The sequence below is a fragment of the Stegostoma tigrinum genome, chromosome 2 (genome assembly GCF_030684315.1).
Source record: "Stegostoma tigrinum isolate sSteTig4 chromosome 2, sSteTig4.hap1, whole genome shotgun sequence".
NCBI classification, from domain to species: domain Eukaryota; kingdom Metazoa; phylum Chordata; class Chondrichthyes; order Orectolobiformes; family Stegostomatidae; genus Stegostoma; species Stegostoma tigrinum.
In genome coordinates this window covers 70,313,664-70,338,842 of record NC_081355.1, presented here as the reverse complement: position 1 = coordinate 70,338,842, position 25,179 = coordinate 70,313,664, and the positions used below count along the sequence as shown (strand labels likewise).

The 25,179-nt window shown below is 39.5% G+C and overlaps 1 protein-coding gene across 4 annotated transcripts in view; it reads left to right on the top strand.

Moving 5' to 3' along the window:
• Window positions 1–24,594, top strand: part of ankmy2a (ankyrin repeat and MYND domain containing 2a) — a 45,380-nt gene extending 20,786 nt beyond the window's left edge. For 2 of the 4 annotated variants that reach the window (XM_059654528.1, XM_048550468.2), the window contains exons 3-11: window positions 2,682–2,738; window positions 8,876–9,014; window positions 14,539–14,637; window positions 15,328–15,488; window positions 16,781–16,995; window positions 17,959–18,094; window positions 21,059–21,187; window positions 21,417–21,534; window positions 21,992–24,594. In XM_059654528.1, the coding sequence (XP_059510511.1) occupies window positions 8,882–9,014; window positions 14,539–14,637; window positions 15,328–15,488; window positions 16,781–16,995; window positions 17,959–18,094; window positions 21,059–21,187; window positions 21,417–21,534; window positions 21,992–22,209 (1,209 nt within the window). In that variant the 5' untranslated portion in view covers window positions 2,682–2,738; window positions 8,876–8,881 and the 3' untranslated portion in view covers window positions 22,210–24,594. The remainder of the gene's footprint in view (window positions 1–2,681; window positions 2,739–8,875; window positions 9,015–14,538; window positions 14,638–15,327; window positions 15,489–16,780; window positions 16,996–17,958; window positions 18,095–21,058; window positions 21,188–21,416; window positions 21,535–21,991) is intronic. The other 2 variants (XM_048550451.2, XM_048550459.2) reach the window with 2 other exon arrangements.
• The last annotated feature ends 585 nt before the right edge of the window (window positions 24,595–25,179 follow it).

Sequence of the window (25,179 nt, the reverse complement as noted above, 5' to 3'; positions counted from 1 at the left end):
CAAGTAAACATGGACAGGCTGTGCAGGAGTCCTGTCTGGCCAATTCCCCCTCAAAAAGGTATGCTGTTTTGGACACCTGTTATGGGGAGCGGGTGTGTGTGGCCCCTCAGGAGAAAGTAGCTGCAGAACCAGATCAGTAGCGCCACAATTGGCAATGTTGTACAGCAGAGAGGCTGAAAGTATAGGTGAGCAGTAATGACTGCGGATTCTGTAGTCAGGAGCTGAGATGGTGTTTCTGTGGTGAGCCTCCAAGATGGTGTTACCTTCCTGGTCACAGGGTCAAGGATGCCTCTGAGCCAGTACAGGATATTCTCAAGGGGATGGGTGAGTACTCAGAAGTTGGGGGCTCATATTGTTAATAACATAGGCAGGAAGATAAGGCCCTGCGAAGGTATTTGAGGGAGTAAGGTAGGAAGTTGAAAAGCAGGACCTGTGGGGTCAGAATTACTTCCAGTACCATATGCCAGTAGGCTAGGAATCAGAACAAAGTACAGTTAAATGCATAGTTTAACAGCTAGTGTAAGAAGAGGGTGGCCTTCATGTATGTGGGATCAGTGGAATGTCTTCCAGGGCAGGTGGGACCTGTGTATGAAGGATGGGTTGCACCTTAACTGAAGGGGCTCCAAGATCCTGGCAGGGAGGTTTGCTCGTCCACTCAGGAGGCTTTAAACGACTGTGGCAGGGGAGCATGAACAAGAGCAGTAGGTGAACCATAAAATGACTGAGGACAGGTGAAAGAAAAAGGCCAATATGATTATGAGGAAGGAGACGGAGAAGTTACTGAACACAGCATCACTGGCAGTCTGAAGTGTATTTGTTTTAATGCAAGATGTGTGACCAGTAAGTGAACTGAGAGCTTGGAGTAATACGTATAGTTGTGATGTTATAGAGTGGCAGCTTAACAGGGTTTTGATGTATCAGAGGGAGGTGTAAAAGAGGTAGGGGAGTTGCGATATTGAGGAGGGAGAATATCACGGCTGTACTGAGGGAGGACTCCTTGCAGGGCTCATCCAGTGAGGCTGTATGGCTGGAGCTCAGGAATAGGAAGGATGCAATCACTTTGATGGGCCCCCTCGATAGCTAGTGTGTAATAGAGGAATAGTTATGTGGACAGATTACAGAAAAATGTCAAAGCACCAAGGGGTTGTGGTGGATGATTTTAACTGCCTCGATATTAACTCTGAATCACTCAGTGTCAGGGTCTTGGATGGGTTTGGAATTTGTTTAGTGTGTCTCAGATGGTTTTTGGAAACAATATGTAAATAGTCCAACTAGGGGATGGGCCATACTCAGCCTGGTATTGGAAAACAAACCTGGCCAGATAATCACAGTTTCAGTGGGGAGACCATTTTGAGAACCGTGATCATAATTGTGTAAGTTTTAAGTTACTTGTGGATAAGGACAAGAGTAGTCCTTAGGTGAAAGTACTAAACTGGGGGAAGGCTAACTACCACAATATTAGGCAGGAACTGAGTTTTGGAGATGGGCGGGGGGGGCAGATCTCTGAGGATAAGTCCACATTGGCATATGGGAATCTTTTAAAGGCCAGTTGATTAGAGTTAAGGGCCAGCATGTTCCAATGAAAATAAAGGATATGGAGGGCCAGATTTGGGAACCTTGGATGGCAAGAGACATTGAGAGCTCAGTCAAAAAAGATTAAAAGGAAGCATATGTAAGATTTAGAGAACAGAAGACAAATAGAGCCCAGAAGAATACAAAGACAGAATGGAACTTGGACAAGTAATTAGAAGGACTAAAAGGGGCCATGAAATAAAAAAATCCCACAGTGTTTTAAATGTATATAAGGAGCAAGAGGGAAGTTCTGATGAAGGGTCTAGGCCCGAAATGTCAGCTTTTGTGCTCCTAAGATGCTGCTTGGCCTGCTGTGTTCATCCAGCCCCACACTTTGCTATCTGGGATCTATCCCAGAATGCTGACGGAAGCAGATGAGGAAATTTGAGGCATTTGTACAAAATCTTCATATCCTGTTTAGTCACACAGAAGTCCCGGAGACTGGAGAATAGCCAGCATCCTTCCTTTATTTAAGGGGAACATGGATAATCCGGACAATTACAGGCCAGTGAGCCTTCCGTCTAGGGTAGGGAAATTATTAGATGTGATTCGTGGGATAGGATTCACTCTCTCATTTTTAAAAAAATAGACTTATTAGTGTTAGGCAGTGTGACTTTGCGCAAGGAAGATCCTGTCTCTCAATCCTCGTTGAGTCTTCTGAGGAAGTGACAAAGTTGATTGAGGGTAGGACAGTAGATGTTGCCTGTATGGGTTTTAGAAAGGCCTTTGACAAGGTTCTTCATTGCAGCCCAATGCAAAGGTGAAGTCATATGGGATCCACAGTGAGCTGGTAAGATGGATACAGAACTGGCGTAATCATAGAAGAAAGAGAGCAATGGTGAAAGGATGTTTTTCTGACAGATCTGTGACCAGTGGAGTTCTGCAGGGATCAGTGCTGGGACCCCTGTTGTTTGTAATATATATTAAGTAATTTGGAGGAGAATGCAGGTGGCCTGATTAGTAAGTTTGCGGATGACACAAAGCCTGGGGAAACTCTGTATAGTGAAATGTTCCGAAGCTTAGATGACTGACCTGCAACAACCACAATCATCTTCCCGTAAGCCAATTGAGAGTTTGCTCCCTAATACCATTGGTTTCTGTTTTGCTAGAGCTCCTTGATGCCACACTCTGTCAAAGATGGTCTTGATGTCTAAGAGTTTGAGAAGGTAATTTCTCTTATGATTTCCCTGCCACTATTGTGAGAGTCACTGGTCTGTAATTCCCTGGTTTATGCCTACCACCTTTCTTCAGATTAGCGTTCCTCATCTTTTCGAGCAGCCCGGGATACAACTCATTTGTACATGGCGATTTATTCACTATTAAGCCCATAAAACCTTTCGTATCTCCTTGCTACCTACGTCAAACTTTGTTTATCATCTACATGGCTGACAGAAAGTACAGACAAAATCTTTGAATCAATCCTCTGGTGGTGATTTTCCTAATTCTAAGGATTAATTTTGTGGCAAATTTACTAATCTTATGCTAAACTGTTGAGAGATATCCTCTTAACAGTACAGAATCAAATTGATAAGTAAACACAAGTTTAAATTCATTTCAAAGTTAATTCATGTCCGGTTGCTTTAGGCTGGAGATCAGAACTCTGGTTTTGATTGCACAAATGTTTGCATTTCTTAAAAAATAGTGTATTGTGCCCTGGTGTCTCTTCGATTCAAAATTAATTATTGGTTTCTTTATACTTACTACTTGAAATCTTACATAAAGTTGCCTTGGACGGGATTTACCATTAAAATTGTAATGTGTTTCTGAATTATGATGGACAGAATGGTCATGCATTAATATTTATCAAGATATAAGCAAATTTCCAAGGAACTGCATGAGATGTGTTTAAAAAATATTAGTTCATAAGACTGGATCACTAGGGATGCAAAACACAGTGCCATGTTCTTCTAAATGTAGCCGTGTCTCCTTTTTTAAGGACATAATGCTTGATTGATGTTGGGTGTATACTGGAAGAGTTCTTGCATATGTTAATTATGAAACAAAATCTTAGCACCAGGTTAGATGTAATGCCCCATTGTTGGGCTTCGGGGATTAATGAGTGCAAAATACTGGGAGGCATAGACAGGCAAAGCAAGAAAAGAAAATCCTCTACTCTGGTTCCAACTTGTGGGATGCCCTAATCAATGTGTCTAGAATCTCTTCAAGTTAAGAATCGGCATGTTCAGTCACGTGGAAACCCGTATCAGAAACATGTGACCTGAAGTAGACATCATAGTCAAATCAAGAGACAGCCAACCATGACTGGGAGACACATTATGAATAGAACAGAAAAATGCCGAGGGGAAAAAGCTGGAGGCTACTTTGAAATAGAATATCTTTTATTGTCATGCTGTGTTACCATTGTGAATAAGATAACAGGTACACATTTATTCAAGTACTTGCTACATTTTGGTTATCTTAAAAGTTTGCTGTGCAGTTCAAAGAACTTAAAGCTCTGAATTAAGATTCAAACAGAAACACAGTGAAATTTGCCTCTCCCTAAACTGATGGGAATAATGGAAAATGTGATGACTTAATATGGTAAAAGTACAGAAATCAGATTATTGGTATGGAATTAGACTGTCACTGAATTTTCTTCCACCTAAGTTGGCAATATCAAAATCTGGGTGTCAGGTGGTGAGAAAAGTCTATTTTGCATTTTTTAATTACACAGCTCTCCATATTAACTTTCCTTTCGCATTTAACTTCTCTCCAGCCAAGAAACTCGCGCTTCAAAAACTCAAAAGTATAAACCAAGTGGGTACCTTTTTTGAGATAATGGGAACTGCAGATGCTGGAGAATCCGAGCTAACGAACTCTGGAGCTGGATGAACACAGCAGGCCAAGCAGCATCGGAAGAGCAGGAAGGCTGATGTTTCGGGCCTAGACCCTTCATCAGAAAAGGCCTGATAAATGGTCTAGGCCCAAAACATCAGCTTTTGTGCTGCTAAGATGCTGCTTGGTCTGCTGTGTTCATCCAGCTCCACACTTCGTTATCTCGGGTACCTTTTTTGAGTTGGGCTCTCCGGTTGAGTATAAGTGAGTTCACAGCTGTGCCAGCTATCTTTCTTCTCTTTACATTACTTTAGATGGAGCTGCTACAACTGGCAGCTTCCTAATTATAAGGAACATGGGCACTTTGGGCAACCATGTACAAGGTAGGGATACATGATATTAAACTACTCGTTAACACATTAAATTTGGTTTCTTGCTATTAAGAGTAAATCTTAGACAATGAAGCTGAATGTTGTCGGGGCTCAGGCATCCCTTTAACATGTCTGTTTTTTTTCTCTCAGATCAGTTACAACTAATCTAATAAAGAATGGCTCTGATAAATAGAGCTGTTCAAACTAGCGATGCCACAATAACAAGAAAGGTGCAGGAGAGAGAAAGAACAGCTTCTACAGGCTCAGCACAGGCAGAAACAGGCATTTCCTGCTGCACGCCATACACAGAGAGAAGGAACAGGATGTGACTCACTAGTGAGGTAGAGAGTTCTGGCATGAAGTTGTGCCTACCTTCTCAGTGCAGAGAGCAGCACTGTAGTGTGACTTGTTTGCAGAAGACTGACCAAGTCCTAAATTACATCCTCACCTACGCCAACTGTTGGACAAGGCTGGATGACAGTCTGATCTTGGTAGCCCTCAAAGTTACGGTTGCCTTTCTGTTGCAGGCAGGTTATTCCAGAGAACAACTGAGAACCTAAATAGGATTTCACAGTCCCCAATTCATATGTGCATCAAAATGTCACTAATGCAGTATTTGCCAGAGCCCTTCTATTCAAAATGTCCTCCCTTGACACGGCCAGTCAAGCAGCAAGGGCACGAGGATTTACATCCATCTCTGGCTTCCTGCAGATTCACAGTACAAACAATTGCAGCAACGTGGCTCAATCAGTAGTCTATCATAAACCAGTTGTCTTTGTCTTTGTCTTTGTTTACAGAAGAGGATTCTACCCTTTAATGTTTGCCTTAGTGTGACCACTGCAGCCAGATTGTGTAAACATGTGCGTTATACCCAGGGAGCTGCTGTGACTCATGTACTGGAGTGTTCACGTATCAGACAATTTCCTATGTGCAACCCATACAAGGATGGTTGGTGGATGATGAGAATATCTGCTTCAAACCTGCCTTGAGGCATTCTTTTTAAAAAAGAAAAGTCCTCAGATGACCACAAACCAGTATACATTGCTGTCACTCAGGGTCATTGTGGTACAGACCATGAGTTTCTTGGACGTGAAATAAAAGAAGAATATGTCACTTGTGCTGACTACAGAGTTGTGTCTTCTGTATAGTGCTCAGCTGCTGCCTGGTTTCTGGTAGCCCTCTGATCTTCAGACACCTGAAGTATTTCTTCCTCAATCAACTGTGGAGATATATCAGTGATGTGTTCACCTGAGCTGCGCTGTCCCTGAGTTTAATCTAGAAAGTGAACTCTGAGATGGTTTTTTTTTTCTGTGGTGGTTAAGGATACAGGTGAATACCTTGGTGCATTCTCCTGAGGATTCACACACTGCATCCTGTGAGATGGTGGTGTTGTTGAAGAGAGTTCAAGCTGTTGCCTCTTCCTGACTGATAGTCCCTAGTGCCTGCAAAAGAAAACTACTACTGACTACTTTGCACCGCTTCTGCCTGTGCCTTAGTGGAGTCATAACACTGACCCATGCTGCGATCTTCGGCCAGGCTTGATGGGTGTGGCAAAATGACTGCCGTGCCCAGGTGAGCAAGGAGGAGTTCTGACCTTCTCTCTATGATGCTATCTATCAGCACCCATCCAACACTGGAAGTGCATTTTGCTGTAACCTAGAGTTTGCTGCGTTCAGTTTTCAGGCGACCATCACTGGCTGAGAGGATGCTGTTTGCTGCAGTACAATCAGTTCTGATATAACGTGTGTTTCTTCAATGTGAACTGGCTTTAATGCAGTTGAAGAATTTCGATCACTATTTGTAGAATGCAAACCTTCCATACCTGTATTGGCTAGAATGCAATTCCAGCCCCATTAGTTTAAATGGTAGCTATTGCACAATTTTCTTATAACGGGAGGACAAAACTATCACATTTCAGAACCGATTGTATCTAGAATGTTGTCCAATTTGACTTTAAATGTGGTCCCAAGGGAGGTGGGTGAGAGCTTTTGGTTTGCTTGCCTCAGTTTGTTGAGTAACTTGCACAATAATTTGCTTTTGTTGTGTCTGATAGTGGTGATGAAAGGATCAGTACGTGATCTGTTAACATAACTTCTTCCTGACCATGGTGGCTCTGATACATCCAAAACGTCATAATTATAATATCAATTGGAACATTCCACTTGCAGGGTTTAGGAGCCAGTTAGAAGGACAGATCATTTTCATAAAGAGAAATGAATTGTGAGCATAAGGAGAAAATCAATATGGAAACAAAATGTTGTAAACATTCAGCAGTCTGGAATGCAGCACAAAATACAGTTAATGTTTCAGATTAATATTTCATCAATTCCTACCTGTTACATTTCTAACTGTTTTTCCCATTCTGATGAAGGGTAACTGACTTAAAACTTTAACTCTTTCTCTGTCCATAGATAATATCGGATCAGCTGGGTCTTGCAGTACATTTTCATTTTTTATTATGGATTTCCAGCATCAGCAATATTTTGTCTTTAGCAACAATAGAGCAGAAAGAGGAGTAAACAAAGCAAACAGTGCAATTCTTTGAGTTCTGTATGAAAAACTGCCCCCCAGTGATTTTTTTTTGCAAAAGTCTTCATTAATTAATGCTGTAATACTATTCATGCTGTACTGGAGATTGCAGTCTTGGAAGTTACCACCAGGTAATATTGCACGTTACATAAGACCCATATTAGATAAGGCTGTGGTTTTTGCAGCATGGTATATTTTGGATGTGAGTTTGCTTGCTGAGCTGGAAGGTTAGTTTCCAGACGTTTCGTCACCGTTCTAGGTAACATCATCAGTGAGCCTCCGATGAAGCGCTGGTGTTATGTCCCGCTTTCTATTTATCTGTTTAGGTTTCCTTAGGTTGGTGATGCCATTTCCTGCGTAGCCACCAGGATACACAAACATCAACTAGCCACAAAACGGCATGACCCACTATTACTAGTATCCTTGCATACAGATGAGGAAGGACACCACTTTGATTGGGACAAGCCAAACAGACACGCACGAGAATTGCTAGAAGCATGGCATTCCAACCGAAACTCCTCCAACAAACACATTGATTTGGAGCCAATCTACCATCCTCTGAGAAAAAGAACAGGAAATGACATCACCAACCCAAGGAAACCTAAACAGATAAATAGAAAGCGGGACATAACACCAGCACTTCATCGGAGGCTAACTGTTGATGTTACCTAGAACGGTGACGAAACGTCTGAAAACTAACCTTCTAGCTCAGCGAGCAAACTCACATCCAGAAACTCAACCTGAGCTACAAATCTTCTCAAAACTCGATGGTATATATTTCCAGGATTTGATAGTAGGGTGAAACAGCAAGCTGTGGTCAAGCCATGGGAGTAAGAGAAGTTTCAGGGATCAAATAAGCTATTTCTCTGCTTCCTTCTGAGAAGGGAAGAAACAGCATTGAGTGTTTGGCCGAATGGTGATATATCCATGAGTACAGTGATGCAGTAATGTGCTCAGTTGTCTGTCTTGAAGGTGCAGCTGAGAACAGACGTTTGCAAGGTGAGTTTTGTGTAGATACATACACACTGTATATTTTTTAAGATACACAAATGGATGGAATCTTTTCAAACTGTCAAGCTAAATTGAAATGTGATCTCAAGAAATGCTGTCAGAAAATTAATTAATTGGGCTTTCTGTTTACTTCTATTATTTCTACAAGTCATTAATGCTGTCAGAGAGAGGGTGCATGAATATTGCTCAGGAAGTGAAGGCAAAGAGACTGAGGCACAATTGATATTCCTGAACATGAAGATAGCAAGAAAATAGTTTTTGAAATGGATTCCATTATGATGTAGTGACAGGAAATTAACTCCACTGGTGGAACAGAGTGGAGGAGTTGAACAGCAATGGAATTTAAGGGAACTAAAGGCTATTGTTGGGATGTAATGCTGAAAAAGGCTCTTTAAAGGATCTCAATATTAATTTACCTGGACATTTGGAAGCCTGTGAGGTTTGCTAACATGGATAACGAACCGCAAGGCTGAAGGTTTTTTCACTGGAGCTGTCCTGCACGATCATGTTGAGTAATGCAGTTTTGAAGCACTTCTGGAAAACCATTGACACATTTTAAAGATGTGAAATGTGTGAATTATGTTCTTCTTTATAACGATTTTGGTTTTTTCTTGTAGCATGGAATGACTCCTTTAATGCATGCTGCATATAAAGGCAAGGCTGAAATGTGCAAGCTGCTGTTGCAACATGGTGCAGATGTGAATTGCAATGAACATGAGCATGGATATACAGCCCTTATGTTTGCTGGACTTTCAGGTAACTTCTTCGTTTAATGCTGTGATGTTATGTTGATAGGACCCTTGGTATCTGGTGAATGGGTTGACTTCTTAATTTATAACAGGTGTTACTACAGCAGGCTTTGTTTTAACCAGCACCTTATGAACTGGAACTGTGTTATGTACCTGAAATACCAGAAGTTTACTGTTTCTCTGTTATGTCTTAGTAGTCAGTCGAGTGAGTGAGAAGGCTGTCTGCCAGTAGGTTTATTTAAGGCAAAGTGCATTACTATTTAAGTGATTCTTCCTATAAATAAAGTATAACAGTGATGTGTATACCCCCAGAACATGTTTCTACTACTTAGTGTGTGATTTTGCAATTATTATGTGGGTCCCTTGATCAACCAGAATATTTAATAAATCAACACACTCCTGGTCTCATAAGTGCCAGTCACTGAAAAGTTTGCTGTATTCATTTTCCTGGCATAGCATAAGTTAAAATATTAAATAGTACTCCCTAACTCGCGGAATCAGCAAAAATGAACTTTGAATTAATCTAAAATCAAAACTGGGGGATTGGTGTTTTCTGAGACAGACAGGAATAGGGGAGTTGTTGGTCTACAGCTTACACCAACTCTCCTCCTTGATGTTTGTTCGGATTTCTGCTCATCCCTCACCCGCACTCCCTTCAGGCTTCTACTCTTCTGCATCCCCCTCATGGGCCTTCTTTTAATCCTTCTATAAGAATTCCCCTCCCCCAAAGCATACCAGGCTCTCTGTGGGCCTGTGCTGGACCCAACCTCTGGCCTTAGGTTCTAAAACAGACAGAGTCTACCAGACTCTGGAGTCCTGCGCCGTTCTCCACCTCGCCCTCTCTTTTCATGGAGCAACAGATTGATAGAAACTAGAAGCAGGATCTGTTTTATACACTAAGACCATTACGCTATTGTACACCACTGAGTCATGATATTTACCAAATAGTCTCCTGACATGATATATCTTTTCACGCTTTAAACTTCACAGTTTCCTAATATGAAAAAGTTTTGTTGGATTATGGCTAACAAAATTGCCATATTTGACCATTCATCAGTAGAATAGGACAATGCAATTTGACAATGTTAATTAACTCTTTTTCAAATGTGAAACTAAACAGCAGAGCCACACAGATTGAAACATGATCCCCCAGAGTAAAAGTGTCATTTTCTCCATTCAATCTCTAATCTTTGAAGTCATCCTAGCAAATGGAAATCTAACCAAAACATGATTACAAAATTAAATAAAAACCAAAAGAACTGCAGATGATGTAAATCAGGAACGAAAACAAAGTTGCTGGAAAAGCTCAGCAGGTCTGGCAGCACCTGTGAATGAAAAAACAGAGTTAACATTTTGGGTTTGGTGACCCTTCCTCAGAACTGATAGTGGTTGGGAAAATGTCAGTCTTTTCATGGGGTACATGGAACATTCCTTGTGCCAGTCCTATTCCAGCCCCCACCCACAACTGTTTCTCCGATACATCGATGATATTGTCGGTGCTGCTTCCCCGTCTCGACTGGGATTAGAAAACTTGCTCAATTTTGCCTCCAATTTCCACCCTGCATTCATGTTTATCTGGTCTACCTCTGACTCCTCCCTTCCCTCCCTCGACATTTCTGTTTCCATTTCTGGGGATAGACTGGCCACTAATATCCAGTACAAACTCAATGTCTCTCACAACTACCTGGACTATACATCCTCACACCTCACTTACTGTAAAGACTCCCATTCCCTCAGTTCCTCCGTCTCCTTCGCATATGTTCAGATGAGGACAGTTTTAGAACTTGGAACAGTACAGTACAGGCCCTTCAGCCCACTATGTTGTGCCGAACTTTTACCCTAATCCTAAGGTCTATCTAACCTCCACCCCTCTCTAAAACTATCATCCATATGCCTATCTAATAGCCGCTTAAATGCCCCTAATGAGGCCGACCGCACTATCCTCCCCAGCAATGCATTCCACGCCCCGACCACTGTCTGAGTAAAGAACGTACCTCTGACGTCTCCCCTATATCTACCTCCACTCACTTTAAAACTACGCTCCCTCGTAATTGCTACCTCCACCCTGGGAAGAAGTCTCTGGCTGTCCACTCTGTCTACACAGTAATACCCAGGCGGAACTTGTTACCCTTACCTAGGCTAGCCACATGAGATTCCACGCACACAAAATTTTAACTGCATTCTGAAATAGCCCAGCAAGTCTGTCACTGCTTCAAGAAGTTACATCACCAGCATTTGTCAAGGGCAATTAGGAATAATCAATAAATGCTGTCTTTGCTAGTGACATCCCAATTCCTTTCATGAATAAATGTTTAAAAACCTTTTGAGGGTGGAAGAGAGAGACAGCTGATCATATGGCACATTGTCTACTCAGCAACACCAAATAAGCCAAGAAAAAAACACTTTTATCACAAACATAGCAAATGCCATTTCTAAGGGGTAAAGGGGAATTTATTGCGGCAGCTATCCCTCCTGACGCACGCATAAAGTGGTCGGTGTAGATTCAGCCATTTTGACAAGGTAGCCTCCAAAATGCCCAGCTTCTTCCTCAACCAAGGATTCCCCAACTCCATTGTCGACGGGGCTCTCAGTCAGGTCTGACTCATCTCCCGCACTTCCGCCTCACCCTTTCTCTTCCCTCCCACAACAGCGATAGCCCTATCCTCACCTAATATCCCACCAGCATTCACATCCAGAAGATCATCAGATGCCATTTCCGCCACCTCCAGCAATATGCCACTATCAGGCACATACTCCCCTCCCCTCCCTTGTCCGCCTTCTGCAGGGACCGTTCCCTCTGGGACACCCTGGTCCACACCATCTTCACCCCCAACACCTCCCCACAGCCCAACGGCACCTTCCCATGTAACCGGTGAAGGTGCAACACCTGCCCATTTACCTCCTCCCTCCCCACTCTCCAAGGGACCAAACATACCTTCCAGGTGAAGCAACACTTCACCTGCACTTGGCAGAATCTAGTCCACTGCATACGTTGCTCACACTGTGGTCTTCTCTACATTGGGGAAACGAAGTGTAGACTTGGCAAATGCTTCACAGAGCATCTAAGTTCTGATCGCGAAAAAGACCCAAAACAACCTGTTGCCTGCCACTTTGACACACCACCTTGCTCCCTGGCCAATATCTCTGATTCTGGCTTGCTGCAGTGTTTCAGCAAAGCCCAATATAAGCTGGAGGAACAACACCTCATTTTCCGCATGGGAACCCAACAGCCCTCCGGACTGAATATTGAGTTCAGTAATTTTAGGGCCTAAACTGTCCCATGTCCCAGCCCCCTACCCCACAGACCAGGCCTTATTACCATATAGCCTGCCATTACACACCCCCTATTGTTAGTCACTAACAGTCCCATTAACAACTACTAACCCTCCCAGCCTGATCGTTAGCAACTCCTTTATTTGCCCAACTGCCTTTCTCTCTCTTTGGGCTCTATCCTATTGTTCACTCCCTACCCCACCCTCCTCCCTATTTTCTGCATGTAAACTGACGTTATCCCAGCCACTATCGGTTCTGAGGAAGGGTCACCGGACCCAAATGTGAACTGTTTTCTTTCTTCACAGATGCTGCCAGACCTGATTAACTTTTCCAGTAACTTTATTAGCGATCAGTCACTCGTTTCTTCGGTAAAATGAATAGGAGTAAGCCACTGACGCCCTCAAACAAGTTCTGCTATTCAGTCAATCGATTCAATGTTTGTCATCTGAAATCTCAATTTCTGTGCATCCAAAATCTTGATTTCACTTCTAAGTAGTTGAGCTTTGATTTTAATAAGATTGTTTCCCTTGCTTTGAATTTCTCCAAAGGAAATAGGACAGATGCAGATAAACTACCAGATCTCTCTATTATATCACTTCATACAGATTAATTAATTAATCACTCCTCAATCTTCTACTCTCAACCTGCTTGTCTAAGTCCAGTTCATTTGGTATATCTGCATAATGCCTCTTCCAAGCCCACTATATTTCTCCTTGGGAATCTTGCCCACAATTTTTAAAATTTTGTTTTTTTATGGCATGTGGGCTTTATAGGCTATGCCAGTATTTATTGCCCATCCCTAATTGCCTGCGAGAAGGTGGTGATAGACTGCTGTTTGAACCACTGCAGCCTGTATGATGTGGCTGTGCCCCAAATGCTGTTCAGTAGGTATTTTCAGGATTTTACGAAAGCTTAAAAATTTTGGCAGAGATCTGTAGCTTGGGTTGTGGGTGAGGTTGTTGACTTGCTCGCTGAGCTGGCTTGTTTTCATTCAGACGTTTCATCACCATGCTAGGTGACATCATCAGTGAGCATCCGATGAAGCCATGTTGTTCTACTCCGCTTGGAACTTGTACTGTCTGATCCGTTACGGTGAGTAGTGTCATTTCCAGTTTTGATCTTAAAAACCCATACAGATCAAAACCAGAAATGACAATACTCACCATAATGGACCAGACAATATAAATTCCAAGTGGAGTAGAACAACATGGCTTCATCGGATGCTCACTGATGATGTCACCTAGCATGGTGACAAAATGTCTGAATGAAAACTAGCCGGCTTGGCGAGCAAGTCAGCATGCCTCATTCTACTAAAGCAGTAGCAAAGCAACAGTGATATTTCTAAGTTGTGGTGGTGTTCCAATACACCAGCTGCTGTTAGCGTTCTAGTGGTAGAGGTCATGAGTCACGGACTCTAAATGGAGCCTGGTCAAACTTCAACATCATGTTTGCATTCCAACTTCCATGAGATAAAGGCAAATATTTCATTAGCCTAATGATTAATAATTGTGCCAGTGGTCTAATTTTTGGTGAATTGTACACGGACAGCCAAATCTATTTGATTTTTCCACAGTTCTTAATCTTTCACCATTTACACAATAATTCTGATTTTTCTCCTTTTTAAATCCAAATTGGATGTCCTCCATGTTGTCTTACATTTAAAATTAATTTGTGATACTTTTAGCCACTAACATCTATTCCTGTATCCAGCTACACAACTTTATCAATTCATTACTTGAAATTGCTCATGAACTAGCAGAGACTGGTAAATATTTGCAGTGTAATTTTTTTAATTGCAACAATACCTCTTTACATTTCTTTGCTATACTATTTTGGCTTCCCTATGCAATCCATCTTCTGCCAAATTTAACTGGTTGCTTTTATATCTCCCGAATCATGTCTATTTATATATGGTGAAAAGCTGGTCAAGACTCGGGAAAGATCTGTGGCAGACAAAACTCCTCCCCTTCTGACACTGTGGTAACAGAATAAGGATAATAGCAGTATAGTTTCCATCTCTCCAGCCAGTTACCACACCCTGTCACAAGGTTAACACCAATTCCTTGTGCTGTTTTTCTTCCTAATAATTGCATGCTGAGTAGGGATGTCATAACAGCGAGTCAACAGTTGTAACATATTAATGTCTTCAGGTAATAATAAATCCCCTCGGCAATTTAATACTTTGTAATTTTTTTAAAAACTTTGTATATTCTATTTACAAGAATGTTTCATTAGAGGACTGTTTTATTTGACTATAGGCAGTAAAGAGATAACCAGGATGATTTTGGAAGCTGGAGCTGAAGTAGATGTTGTGAATTCTGTAGGTCGAACAGCAGCACAGATGGCTGCCTTTGTTGGTAAGCTATTGGACTGTACAAGAATATAACTTTTACATATAGTTTATTTCTAATCTGTCAGGTTTTAGAAAAAGCACACTGATATGAAGGAGAATAATTCTAAGTGGGCACTTGCAACAGTAGTGAAAATAAAGAAGTAAATAATGGCTTAAACTTTTTTTATATGTATTATTTTCTTAATGCTGATGTATATATCTAGTTTTATTGATGTTCTATGACTAAATGCTAGCAAGTCCCAATTCAGTAGTTCATGTGTTGAGTATATGCTCTAATATAACCATTTACTGTTGGGAATCTCTGAGATTTCATCACAGAAATCTTTAAACTGAAATTACATGCATGATACAATCAAGTCACTTTGAAATCTTGCAGTCCCTTGGTGCTCCTTATTTACAAACATTCAACATGTATTGCTACACATTGTAGACCATAGTAATCGGGATTTACAATACATAACTTATTTTCCTTGAGATATTGATAAATAAAAATCTCATTGCTCCAGTATCGTTATGGCTATTTAGGTTTTGAGCAAAACTTGATCACAGACTCTAAGTTGTGATGTGGACTTTCCCAAAGTTGGAGGGTGTAATATCAATTCTAGTTCTGGGCGATGAAATATTTCTATTTATTTTTAAAGAATTCAGTGGTCATGTTTTACTGAAAAGTATTATTGATTTATATCCTCTTTAGGCCAGCATGACTGTGTAACTATCATCAACAATTTCTTTTCACGTGAAAGATTGGATTGCTACACAAAACCACAAGGCCTTGACAAAGAACCGAAACTTCCAGTCAAATTAGCAGGGCCCCTGCACAAGATCATCATAACAACAAACCTTCACCCAGTTGCGGTTAGATATCTTTGCTGCTGATCCATATGAAAGTTAAGACCATGCTATTGGTTTTATTTTAGTACTTATTTTCCTTTTTTATTTAAAACTACCTTTGCTCCTTTTAAATTTTGGTTGATTGTTAAATATTTCCACAAGGTAAAGCTGGTGAGTCTGCCTGTCCCTGGCACTTACCTTGAAATAATCCTGAAGCGGTGTGAAATATTTAACCTTCAATTACTTTTGAATCAATTTTTTTAAAGTAATTTTTATTTCCTGCTTCAGCTTGGCATGCAGTGTTTGACATGACTATGGCTAGGCTTGTATGATTCAGGATTTATAGGAACAAATTTAGGCTTATTTCATGGCATAGTACTAGATCATTGACTTGTTTACTTCAAAGGGATTTATTGACAATTTCTAAATCTCTGTTATCTCATTAGATTTTCTAAAAAGAATTCTGCAAAGGTATTTGAATTCCTAAACAAAAAATTTAGGTGTATTCTGTGTAACATTATGAATTAAATTTCTTTTATTTATATATAAGTAGACCAGGTTGTTGCAATTTTAACTTTGGAACTGCAACATTTGTTTCTGACAAATTCCTTTTGTCTTGTTGTACAAGGCCAAAGTAAGTAATCTGCACTTAAATTCCGAGTGAACACTGATATGATCGCAGCGTAGCCCAAATTTATACTATAGCCCAAGGACACCCCATAATCTTTTATTCTGAATTCTACATGCAGAAGTTATATAGAAGTATTATCTGTTATGGGAAGCGTGTTAATTAGCCCACTGTAGATTGGTTGTTAATGTTTGAAAGAAATACTTTTATAAGATTGTTATTTGATTGTGGAAACATAATTTACTAGGGTATTGGGGGGGGAGATGGGGAGAGGGGCCTGCCTTTCATATTGAAGGAAATGAGATTCATGACTATATATAGTTCAGGCGAAAGCAGCATCTCTTTTTAATTGTGAGATGAAATTTATACATATGAAGGGAAACCAACAGACAACAGCAGTGAAGCTTTAGTTTGCGTCAGTAAGTCAGATAATTTTCTGATATTCATTTGAGTTTCCATTTTCTCAGACCTTTGCTTTGTGTCCTGATTTCTGTATTTAAGAGGCAAAATACATTTTCTTAAAGTATGTTGCACTGTACGTAGGGTTGATTTGAAGTCCTGACTAATTGACCGATACATCAGATATCCCACCGCTTTCAAGATGACAACCTAGAATTTAAGATTCAAGAATTCCTTATATAGCATTTTTATTATTTGTATTTCACTTTATTATATTTTGTTTCTCAAGATTGTGCTCATGCTTAAGGAAAATCCTTTACTGGCAGATGTTGAGGCATTGCACAAGTGCTATAAAGTGCTGGATCTTATCATTGACAAGTGTATGAAACAGAGGGAAATCAATGAAGTGCTGGCAATGAAGATGCACTACCTCAGCTACATCTTCCAGAAGTGTATCAATTTCTTAAAGGAGCATGAAAATAAACTTGACGGGCTTGTTAAAAGGTAAAAGATTTGTTTGGGAACAGCAAAAATATGTCTGGTAGCAGAGGCATTGAGCATTGACAAAGGCACATTTTTGTCAACTGTATGACTGGAGAGTTCAGATTGGTTGGCAAGTGAATTCTGATTGGTAGAGGCATTAGTTAATGCCAATTGACCAGTTAACTGCCTGTGTTTGGTTAAATTTCAAACTAGGTAGGTTGGTTGATGGGTCCATGACAAGATCTCTAGCAAATAATCACTTCCGGCTCATAACGTTTATAAATGGGGCTTTTCTCTTTAAAGTTTTCATTTTTGCACATTGTCCTGAGGAGTAACAAAATGTCTTTGTTTTTGAGTTGTATTGAAAAAAAAAGTCTTGCCCAGTATGTAATTCATTAGTAATGATATAATGTATAATTGAGTAGTTTTTAATTGAAGTACATTTACTTTTGGAATGCAGTATGCACAGATTCCTGTGGTCTTGGTTTCCAGCAAGGAACACTGAGCTTGTTTGGCAATTTGTTTAATTGGAGTGCCTCTGTTTCTGTGCCATACTATTTGATTATATCAAATAGTATCATGGGGAAAACTATATTTCTACAATATGTAGAAATGTATAGTTTCCCTTCCATTCTGTTCTAAAACTGGTGTAACATAGACATATGAAAGATGTATGGAACTGAAAGACCTCATTGACTTAATACGAAGTCAAGGATGCAGACCTTTGAAAATGATTCAATATTGTGGACTGGTTGCTATGCACCTTGTGGATAATTAGTGAAATGCCAACTGTAAATCGCTTTAGATCTATCACTGAAATAATGTTGGCTCTAAAAACCATTCATGGAATTTATATAACTGTTAAAAGCATTATCACTTGCAATGTTATGGCAAATATATATTCAGCAACAAACAATTGTAGATGCGTTGAAAGTTTTATGGTGGACTGAGTTAAGTTCTCTTGCCTCTTATTATTTTGTGCAGCTTATTAAAAGGACGTGATACAGATGGTTTTCCGTATTACCAAGAAAAATTTATAAGAGAATGCATCCGAAAGTTCCCATGGTGCGAAGCTACACTTTTGCAGCAGCTTGTCAGAACTATTGCTCCTGTTGAAATAGTAAGTTATACAAACTTTAAATCAAAACTGTCTGAGCAATATTTTATGAATATTGTACCATATTCTCAGATTTTTCTTAAAAATATATCAGTGATATTTTGGTATATGATCATTATTCTTTGTATACACTACCAAACTGAGTAATCGATGGACTCTTCAACTGGGTTGGATCAAGAAAGATGACAGTTGAGAGTGCCATCTATCTACATACTTAGATTTCCAGCAATTCTTGTTGACCCGTGTCTGATGGATTTCCACTGGGTGCTCCATTTTTTTTTCCCATGGTCCAGGGATGTGTGGGTTGGGTGGATTGACCATGCTGAATTGCCTCCGGTGTCCAGAGGTGTGTAACATTACGTGGATTAGCCATGGGAAATGCAGTGTTATAGGGAAAGGGTAGGGGGATGAATCTTGGTGGGGTACTATTTGGAGGGGCAGGTTACTCTGAGGTAGCCTTCTTGTTCGTCTGATTTGCCTGTTTCCACACTGTTGGGATTCTATAATTCTGTGATGACCTGTAAATTCATGGAGATATACAGCATCTAACTTGTCCATGTCATCCAGATGTTCTAAATTAATCTAGGCCCTTTTGCCAGCCTATTTGTACAACCGTCCAGATGCTTTTTAATGTTGTAATTATACCAGCCTCCTCCTCCACCTCTGGGCACTTTGTTCCATACATGCAGCACCTTCTGCATGCAAAAGTTAGCCCTTAATGTCCCTTTTAAATCTTTACACTCTCACCTTAACTCTATGCCCTTTAGTTTTGGACTCCCTTAACTTGGGGTAAAGACCTTGGCTATTCACCCTATTCATGAACCTCATGATTTTCTAAACTTCTGTAAGGTCATCCCTTAGCCTCTGATGCATCAGGGAAAATAACCCTAATTTATTCAGCTTCTTCTGATGGCTCAAACCCTCCCAACCTGGCAACGTCCTTGTAAATCCTTTCTGAACCCTTTCAAGTTTCACAACATCTTTTGTTTAGCAGAGAGACTGGAATTGAACGCAGTATTCCAAAAGGAGCTTAGCCAAAATCCTGTAACAGGTGCAGTATGAACTCCCAACTCCTATACTGAATGCATTGACAAATAAAAGGCGAGCTTACCAAACACCTTCCTGCTTACCTGCAACTCCACTTTCAAGAAACTATGAACCTGCACTCCATGGTCATGTTGTTTGGCAACACTCCAAGGCCCTACCATTAAGTATATAAGCCCTGATTTGCCCTCCTAAACTACAGCTCTTCACATTTATCAATATTAAACTCCATCTGACACTCTTCAATCCATTTGTCCATTAGTTCATTAGTTAAAAAAATCAGGCGGGAAAACACACTGATGCTTCATCGGAGGGTGCTCTGCGGATGTTACCCACCAAGATAACAGAACACTTGCGAAACAACAAACCAGCTTGGCGAGCCAACCAACCTCCACACCCACAACCCGAGCTACAAATCTACTCCAAAACATTAGTTCAAAGTCGCGTTGTACTCTAAGATAACCTTCTTAGCCACCCACTACACACTAATTTTGATGTCATCTGCAAACTTACTAACATTAGGGCATTCAGTGGCTAGCACTATTGCCTCTCAGCGCCAGTTACCTGGGTTCGATTCCACCCAGGCATGTCTGTGGAGTTTGCACATTTTCCGTGTGTTTGCATGGGTTTGCTTCGGTTGCCTCCCATGGTCCAAAGATGGGCAGGCGAGGTAGATTGACCATGCTAAATTGACCATGCTAAATTGCCCTTACTGTTCAGGGATGTGTAGATGAGATGGGTTATAGGGGGATGGGTCTGGGTGGGATTTCCAGGAGAATGGTGTGGACTTGTTGGACCGAAGGGCCTGTTTCCACGCTGTAAGGATTCTATGATTCTTTGAATTGTAGTCAGCAATATAATAGCCATTTCACTTGTCAAAAATACTAAGCTAATCTTACAACTTATGATCAAACCCAGAATCACCATGTTCTCAGAGATAGTAGGAATTGTTGATGCTGGCGGATCTGAGACAACAAGGTGTAGAGCTGGATGAACAGAAGGCCAGGCTGCATCGGAGGAGCAGGAAAGCGGATGTTTCGGGTCTGGACCCTTCTTCATAAATCTGAAGAAGGGTCCAGATCCGAAACATAAGCTTTCCTGCTCCTCCGATGCAGCCTGGCCCTCTGTTCATCCAGCTCTACACCTTGTTATATCCTCCATTAATGGCTTGATTTTGCAGTCTGTCTTCAAACATTAGCACTGTCAACGGAGTTCTAAATTTTTTTTTCCCCCATTTTTCAGTATTATATTAAATCTGATACGTAGTTAAAACCCAGTTATGCCGCATTAAATACACTCCTACAGGTTCTGAAAGTTGCTGTCAGTTTTAGTGGCAGAATGCAGAAATGTTTGACACTTCTGCCATCATTACCGCAAAGTCTGGACGAACACAGCTTTCCTGACTGCAGAAATAACCGAGCAAACCTCACTTTAAATTTGTTTATTGACATACTCATTTATTCTTGTTTTCCATTAACTCCATGTTAAATAAATACTTTTCCAAGATTGTGAATTCTTTTCTGATTTTTTTTTAAACATTGCAGATGGTATGACTGCAAACAATGATTAAGTTTTGTAATAAACTGAATTTCAGTCACATCACATACATTACAGTTGTCTTTAATTCATACCTTTTGCTAAGGAGTTTCAAGTCAAAAATCAAGTATTTGCATACCATAATAAAGATGAGAAACTGGACAAGTGGAAGAAATGTTGGTACATTAATAAAAATACAATGCAGGAAATACTGAGCAGGCCTGGAAGCGTTTATGGGGAGTTAACATTTCCAATTGTAGACCTGAAATGCTATGGATAAAAAATATCTAAAAATATTCATTATTTCCATATGTGTGGTCATTGAAATTTATTTCTTTCTCCTTTACCCCTTTTCCCCCTAAATTCTAAACATCCAAACAAAACCAGGGCAATGATCCAACAGCTTTATCTGTATTGACCCAGACCATCACTGGCCAAGTTGGCTTCATGGATGCTGAATTTTGTACTGCTTGTGGGGAAAAAGGGGCTGATAAAAGGTGCTCAATCTGTAAAACGGTAAGAATGTTTAGATTGTACTAATTTAAAAATAAATCCAAAGAAACCTGACATGAGGAGGGTATATTAGTATGGTTAGTAATTCCTCCTATTGTTTAAATTTTTGGCCTAAATATTAGTACTATTTTTCATATGATCACAGCAGTGAGTAGCACAGAATTGTATGCTGTTGGCCCATAGACCTAACTGTCCTTTAATGAGAACATATTCTGTGTTGATGAGACCTCAGGTGATCTATTGCAACCAAAACTGTCAGAAGATGCACTGGTTCACTCATAAAAAGGTGTGTAGAAAACTAAAAGAGTCAAGAGAGAAACATGAAGCCAAAGAAAAATCAAAGCAGAAAGGTTAGTTTTTAAGCAAGTTTACATTTTCTACAGTACACAGCTGAATATAAAGCCTTTGCTTTGTGTTCTTTTTTGTTTTGGTTGCTTTTGCTTCTTTGAGGTGCCCTGCACTTCAGCCAGTACTGGAATGAGATCAACTGCTGCAGGGCATACTAGCAGTCATAAATTGCTTATCTGGGGCAAAGTACCTAGATTTTACTGTGCTTAGCCAAACCTTGTAAAGTGAAGAATGATGTTTAAAAATTCTTTAAATTGCATTATTTTTGATGGTTTTAATTCTCTCAATCCTAGTTAGGACTGTAACAATAGTAACAGGTTAATGCAAGGTTGAAGTTCTTGTACCTTAATACTTGCATTTGTTTTTCAGTTAGTGCATTCATTTCAAATATGTTTAAGCAAAATGTATTTACTCCAGTGTACCTGACTTGATGAATTCTTTTCTTCATTACTCAAACAGAAGGAAAACCAAACACTACTGAAACCAGTATAAGTGAAGCTAAAATTGTCCCAGAACCTACAGAGTATTCTAATACCATACAGCCAACCTCCAAAGATGGTTCAGATGCTGGGGCTATTGGTACAAAGATGATAACGGAAGCTGAAACTCCACGGGAGGATCTCACCACAGAAAAACAGTCCAATCCTCCTGCTCCGACATGCACAGTTGAAGAATAAAGTAGATGTAATATAGTTCTGATGCTCCTCTAGTTTTTAAAGAGTGTATGAACCATAATCCAGCTTACATCAAGCAACAAAGTTGTTGCTCCTGTCATGTAGTGAAATCGGAAGGATTGCATTCTGTTTATTGTGCACTAAGTAATTTCTTGCTTTGACTATGCCTCCTCGCCTGCACCAAAGTAACACGGGGAGGAAGCAAAGCAACCATCAGAAACAGGAATAGGCTGTTTGATCCCTCAAGGCTGCTCTTCCATTCATTGCTGATCGAACACTCATGTCCACTTCCCTATGTTTCTCTGTAACCCTTTATTCCCCTGCAAATCAACAGTCTGTTTCTGTCAGCCATAATATACACAAGGAAACTATTAAGAGTTCAGTAGGATTTGTCTTACTCTCTGCTTAATCTGCTAATTGCAACTAGAAAAGGTGGGCCATTCCCTGCTAAAAGATATCTAAATGGTTGGACCATAAAATTCAATAGATCAACCGACATATATTTGCCAAAATAATTCAAAATATACACCTTAAGACTTGGGGAAAATAATGAGGTATGATTTGCTTTACTATGATTATACAGATAAGATCAAACCACCTCCCCCTTAAAAACATTTAACATTCCCAGGAATGCCAGTCTGAGGAAAAATAATAGTTAAGTAGCTTTGCTCTATTGTGAATATTGTTTGCATTAGATTGTATTTTTGTGAAAAAGAACCTTTTTTTTTTCATTTCTAATGTATACTTAACATCAACACAGATTTTGGGACTAAGTTCAAATGGATGCAAACACATGTTAACAGTAAATTTGATTGTTATTTGCTCTTTCGTACTAACATTCCACCCTTCCCTCCTCCCCACCAATTAAGCCCAAAAATAAAACTACCACCTTAACTGATAAATCACCTATGGTTGTATTAAGGATATAAACTTGTTTTCTACCCACGGTAAATCACCTCCGTCCAAAGCCTCAGCTAGAAATTGTGTTTCTGCAATAATTGAGTCACATATTTAGTATGACCAAATTAAATATGTTTATCCATAGACCACACCATTATTATTAAATTAACTATAACTGGAACAATTAAGTTTCCAAAAAATGACAAAATCGATCAACGTTTGCTAAGAGCATGGTATAATTTCACATCCACCAGGATAAGTGATGTAGGGATATATTGTTCAAACTTACTTTTCCACTGCAGGAGGATGTTGACTCCAAACAAGAAAATAGATTGCTTAATTTTTAAAAAGAAGTATCATTTACTTGAGATGAACACCTCCAAAAGTTCTCTTTGGCCTTACCTTGAACTGAAGCATGACAAAACTGTCCAAAAATATATAAGTTTCAATTACTTCCTTGTAGATAATACCCAAATAAAAGTAATACTTTGTTAATGTTTTCCTGATCGCACTGTGACATTCGAGGACCAGGTAAACAGAAGTGGTGTAATGCAGAAGTTATTTTTTGGCCATATAATTTACCACATATTATGGTTTTATTTCTATGTTTGGCATTTTCAAAATAATCTTTGCTGCATTAACTCCAGAATTATAAATACCACATCAGGGTAGATTGCCTCTGACTGTCCTGTTGCTTGACGAATTTTAAATATACTGTGATTGGATTTAAAATGTATCCTAAACTCTACCTGAATATTTACTTATTGTTAACACCACACTAGTGCTTCTTGCAAGAAAGGCAAATTGAATGTACTGTATTTGTGATTTAGCCTTCCAAACATGTACTGGTGGTGTGATTTGTACATTTTGTGTTTCAATTTAGGATAGCTTGCAAAAGTCTGTGCTCTTGGTTTATTTCAACATCTGTAATACGTGTCATTTTAAAATTTCTTTTGCAACTGTGTGTCGAAACATATTAGTGTTATTTTCATGGGAGATAGTCAAACAAGATGAGAAACCTAATGATGTTGCAATTTTTTGGGTGGATTTTTTTTGCAATTTGACTGCCTATCTTGAATTTTAAACTTTACAGCCTTTTTATAGTTCAGGTTTCTCCTAAAATGTATTAATTTGTTTCAGTTGACCATAGTTTTGTGCACTAAGTTTCAATTGTATCAGTACTAGAAAATGCCACGACTTGAGAATGAATAAATGTGTTTCCTTTTCTAAAAAATAGAAGTTTTGATGTAAATCATATTTACTGCCTTTTTGGTGACATTGTAGTTGTTGAAAATATTGGCATTTTTGTTGGATAAGTAGCAAACAGATTCCAATTAAAGCCTGGAATCTTACAGTATTGCAATATGTCCTGTCTGTGTAGGCTGTTTGAAAAATATACAGTTGGTTCCATTTGCTTATCCTTTCTTTATAGCCCTGCAAATCTTTCTCCTTTTTAAGTTTTTTTTGCAGTTCTCTTTTTGAAAATTATTGCAAGTGCTTCATTCCTTTTTCTCATACTATGCATTTCAGATTAAAGCAACTTATTTTTTAAAAGAAACACCTTATCTTTCCTCTAGTTTGCTCATTAGTTTAACTTTAAATCTCTCTTCTGGTTCCTAATACTTCCATTGAAAACAGATTCTTCATACTCTAAATTCTCTGATTTTGATTACCTGTATTAATTATTCCATTTACCTTGTCTGTTTCAAGAATAAGAGTCTACAAAAAAATAGTGCTTGTATTTCTGTATCACTTTGCACAGCCTCATAAATGACATCTTATTATAAGCGTTAAGTCAATACATTTAAATATTGGTACAAGAAAATTGCTAAAGATGGCTTTTGTAAATCATGTGACATTTAGCATTTGGACCACTGCCAATACCAAGTGTGCAGTGAATGTCTAATTAAATACAGACCTAGGTATAATAAGCTATTAACATCTCTAGGATGTAACTGAAAGGTCCAGGGGACCTATTAACTTTTAACCCCATCGGTTTCCCTAGTACATTGTCTCTAGCGATGGTTATTGTTTTTATTTCCTTCCATCTTTTTTGCCCCTTGATTATTTGGT